Source organism: Lonchura striata, chromosome 5 (genome assembly GCF_046129695.1).
Source record: "Lonchura striata isolate bLonStr1 chromosome 5, bLonStr1.mat, whole genome shotgun sequence".
In the NCBI taxonomy this organism is placed as follows: Eukaryota; Metazoa; Chordata; class Aves; order Passeriformes; family Estrildidae; genus Lonchura; species Lonchura striata.
Genome location: NC_134607.1, coordinates 1,077,989 through 1,082,634, shown reverse-complemented (window position 1 = coordinate 1,082,634; position 4,646 = coordinate 1,077,989). Strand labels below are relative to the sequence as shown.

The following is a 4,646-nucleotide window of genomic DNA, read 5'->3' as shown; positions in this document are numbered from 1 at the left end:
CGGGCGGGCGGCGGGACCCCCCCGTCCCCTCCCCGGTCCCGCCTCCGCCCGCGCCGCACGTGAGCCGGGTGCGGGGCTGGCTGGCGGCGCGCGTGCCCCGCGGGCAGGCGCGGCGGCGGCGGCGGCGGCGGCGGCGGGAGCTGCGGGCGTGTGCGCGGGGAGCGCAGCGAAGGCGGGCAGGGGGGGAGCGGCAGCGGCAGCGGAGGCACTTTGGGGGGGGGGGGGGGCGGACGAACCGCCGCACACTTTTGGCCACTGCACGGGAGAGGGGGGACGGAGGCTGCATGTGCGCAGCGTCGCTCGCGGATCTCCCGAGACTGATCTCAGCATCCCGCAGGCTCAGTCAAAAGCAGCGACGAAACATCAGCCGCTGCCAGACATGGATGAAGGAATCTCCCGCTTGCCGGAGAGGCAGCTACTGGAGCATAGGGATTTTATAGGGTAAGGCACCGGGGCACTATCTCCGTCTCGTATCTCTACGGCGTTTCGTCTTCTTGAGAAAGTGCTGGGAAGCGCTGGGAGCGGCGCCGGCTCCCCGGCGGGGCGCGGGGCTCGCCGCCTCCCTCCGCTGGCGGACCCAGGCGAGCTCTTGCCCGGCCCTTCGGGCAGAGCGCTCGGCACCCGTGTGCCCACTCGAGGCGGTGCTAGGCAAGCTATCGCTGCACTTGCCGATGCTGGATCTTTGTGTTTTTCTCCAGGCTGGACTACCCTGCCCTGTATATGTGCAAACCCAAAAGAGGCGTGAAGAGGGACGAGAGCAAGGTAAGGATAAGTTTCTGGGGCTCTCTTCTCTCTTAACCGCTTAATTTGGGCTCGCTGAATTTTGCAGAGTAGCTTCGCTCCCAAGAGCATCCCCGGGGGGCTGCGCATACAACTTGCCCCCCGAATCGCAAGTGGGTTTACGAGCGAGCTGGCACGGCGGGGAGAGTGGTGCCTTGACGATAATTTGCGCGGCATGTGGTCCGCATGACATTTGTTTTGGTTTTGATCGGCGTTCCGAGGGACTCTGCCTAACACTTGGCTTCTCCGGGTTTTGCTAATTAGGAAACGTACAAACTGCCACATAGACTGATAGAAAAGAAGAGGCGAGACAGGATTAACGAATGTATTGCCCAGCTGAAGGATTTACTGCCCGAGCATCTGAAACTAACGGTAAGATGCCCAGGAGCGTGTATGCCCGTGCGGATGCAGGCGCCGGCAGCCTGCCCGCTGCGCAGCCCCCGGGACGCCGGGCTGCCCGCCTGCTGCCCGCCCGCCGTCCTGGCCCTAATGCCTCGGGGACCGGTCTCACCGAAGTTAACGGAGGCGGCATTTGGCAATAGCCAAAACGTACCGGGAGATAGCCAAGCCGCCCCCTACCCTTGCCTTTGCAGACGCTGGGACACCTGGAGAAAGCGGTGGTGCTGGAACTGACTCTGAAGCACTTGAAAGCGCTAACAGCCTTAACAGAGCAGCAGCACCAGAAGATAATTGCTTTGCAGAATGGTAAGCGGGGTCCAGGGAGCACCGCCGCTGGGGCGCACCGGGGGCGGGCAGGGGGAGGCGCGGAGCGGGGCACCCCATGCCGGAGCCGCGGGTAAAGGCTGTCCCCACTCGGTCTCCCCCGCAGGGGAGCGGTCCATGAAGTCTCCGGTGCAGGCCGACCTGGACGCCTTCCACTCGGGCTTTCAGACGTGCGCCAAGGAAGTGCTGCAGTACCTCTCCCGCTTCGAGAGCTGGACCCCCCGCGAGCAGCGATGCGCGCAGCTCCTCGGCCACCTGCACTCCATCTCGTCGCAGTTCCTCCCCGGCCCTCAGCTCCTCTCCCCGCCGCCGGGCCCCCTCAGCAAGGGATCCACCTCCTCTTCCTCCCCGCCCGCCCCCCCGTGCGCGCCGGGCCACAAGCCGGAGGGCCAGGCTAACTGCGTGCCCGTCATCCAGCGGACTCACGCCGCCGAGCTCAGCGCCGAGACCGACACGGACACGGACAGCGGCTACGGCGGGGAGGGCGAGGCGCGGCCCGAGCGCGGCCCCGCGGCGGCGGCCGGCGGAGCGCTGCCCGCCCTGGCCATCAAGCAGGAGCCGTCGGGGGACGAGGTGCCCCCCGCGCCCAAGCGGCTGAAGCTGGACCGCGGCGGGAGCCCCATGCCCGGCCCGCCGGGGCTGGCGACGCGGGGAGCCGAGGCGGCGGCGGCGGCGGCAGCGGCGGCCGCACTCGTCAGACCCGACGCCGCCCTGCTGGGCTCGCTGATGGCCCTGGGGGCGGGCGGCGGCGGGGCCCCCTTCGGACAGCCGGCGGCGGCCCCTTTCTGCCTGCCCTTCTACTTCATCTCTCCCTCGGCCGCCGCTGCCTACATGCAACCCTTCCTGGATAAAAGCAGCCTGGAGAAGTATCTCTACCCCGCCGCCCCCATCCCGCTCCTCTACCCGGGTATCCCGGCCCAGGCGGCCGCCGCCGCAGCAGCCGCCGCCGCCTCCTTTCCCTGCCTCTCCTCCGTGCTCGGCCCCGAGAAGGCGGCGGCGGCCGCCACCGGGCTGCCCCCGACGCCCCACCTCCCGCACCCCTTCGCTGCCGCCGCCGAGGCCGGCGAGGAGCCCGAGCCCGCAGCTGCCGAGGAGCCCGGCGCTGAGGGCCCGTGAGACGCCCTGGGGGCTCCCCGCCGCCGCTGCCCTCCCCTCGGACTGACGGGCCGTCGGGCCCGCACTCGCGCCCCCGGGTTCCTACGGAGGGCAGGGGTCGCCGGGACCGGTGATCGCCGGGAGCTGGCGGTCGCGGGGTGTCGGGCCCGGCCCGGGGGAGTCCTGCTGTCAGGGCAGCGTGTCCCGGAGCGGCCCCCGCAGAGGACCGTCGAGGATAAAGTTTGCTACTCAGTATTTTTTTAATGTTTGGCTTTATAAATGCATAAATAAGGAAAAAAAAAACAAAAAAAAAAAAAAAAAAAAAAAGAAGAAGAAGAAGGAAGAAAACATAGTAAGGATACTTTTTTCCCCTATATATAGAGTAATTAAATGTGGCACCTTATTTGGAATGGGTTTCTACAGTGTGTCCCTAAGTCCCACTTGGGAACTTGCACTTGTTGTCCGGGAGACCTGGATGGGTTCAGGGTGAGGGCGGGGAGCAAGGCGAGGGAGGAAGGGCAGAGCCCAGCACCTGTGCTAGCACTTTATGGAGACCCGGAGTGTGGAGGATGCACCCTGAATCCAAACCTGCAGTGCCTTGAGCACCCGGGAATGCCGCTGGCACCAGCAAGTTTTGGGTGTGCAAGGAAAAGAGGGTCAGACCCATTACATGACCTTGTGGTTTTTTTTTTGTTTGTTTGTTTGTGGTTTTTTTTTGTTTTGTTTTGTTTTGTTTTTTTTTTGGCTGAGGTATACAGGTGTGGCAAGTGCATTTGCTCTCACCCCATCTTTATTTAATTCAGTATGTACCCAATAGATTTCTTTTCCCCCAAAACCTTGCTGTATAGAATGAATGTTACTGCACTGAACTACAAAAAGAAACCCCTTTCTCTCCCCCAAAAAAACACAGAGCAGCTTGTCAGCCTGAACTCATTTTATTCTAAATTCTGAGTGACACAAACTGGAGGCCGTAGGTAAACACCTCGCTGTGCAACCAGAAACAACCCAGTTGGGGTAAGTTTCCCATATGGGTTTTCCCCTCATCCCATGCTCAAATACTGCGTTTTCCCTTTCTGGAGACAAACCAGACGCCAGATAATCACACAGATAAAGCTTTTATAATAAGGCTTAAACCAAGACCTTGCCTAGATATTTTTAGTTTGTTGCCAAGGTAGCACTGTGAGAAATCTCACTTGAATGTTATGTAAGAGGTGAGACACCACAGCCTGGCGAGGAGTGTGTGCGTGTCCGGGGTCCGTCAGTCCATTTGGTGCATCTGCTGCTGCTGTTGCTACTGTTTGCCTCAAACGCTGTGTTTAAACAACGTTACAAAAAAAAAAAAAAAAAATCTTACTAGCCTACAGAGTGGCTGTATGTAAATAGTTGTTAATATATCCAATTAATGATGTCTGACATGCTATTTTTGTAGGGAGAAAAATATGTGTTAATGATATTTTGAGTTAAATATCTTTCGGGAGGATTTGCTGAAAAAGTTGCACTTTTGTTACAATGCTTATGCTTGATACAAGCTTATGCTGTCTTAAATTATTAAAAAAAATAAATCCTGTCTGCAAGAAACCAGCTGTTTTAGAACAGTTTAGTATGTGATATATTAGAAATCAATCTTTATATTCAGTATTTTCCAGCACTCCATGAATTCTATTATCTAAATATTTCCACACTATTTTGTGATTTAAAAACTTCTTAATAAGGAATAAAAACTTTAATACACAAAATGGGGCTGTCTACTAATTAAAAATGCAATGATAATACATAATAATTGGTGCATTGAGCTTCAAACTGTATGATTGTGTGGCTGATGATGATTTAATTCACATTTTTAATCTGGGTTTGAATTTGCAGGGTTTCCTTTAACTCTCTCTGGCAAACTCTGGTTTAATATGTGCGCATTTAACAAAGCAAAGAGTGGAACACACAGGTTTCTTCCTGACATCTACTTTTTTCCTCTTCTTTTTCGCAAAACACTAATCTTTAAAATTAACACTTGTCAGCCCTGGTAGTGCATGGGAGCTCTTTTTGCTCACAAG

At 57.4% G+C, this 4,646-nt stretch overlaps 1 protein-coding gene across 1 annotated transcript; it reads left to right on the top strand.

Annotated features, from left to right (window-relative positions):
- The first annotated feature begins 225 nt into the window (after nt 1-225).
- On the top strand, nt 226-4,334 carry BHLHE41 (basic helix-loop-helix family member e41). The gene is made up of 5 exons (XM_021538657.2): nt 226-441; nt 699-762; nt 1,045-1,152; nt 1,374-1,485; nt 1,610-4,334. Exons 1-5 carry the CDS (start codon nt 380-382, stop codon nt 2,617-2,619), a joined length of 1,356 nt encoding a protein of 451 aa, XP_021394332.1. The 5' UTR covers nt 226-379; the 3' UTR covers nt 2,620-4,334.
- The last annotated feature ends 312 nt before the right edge of the window (nt 4,335-4,646 follow it).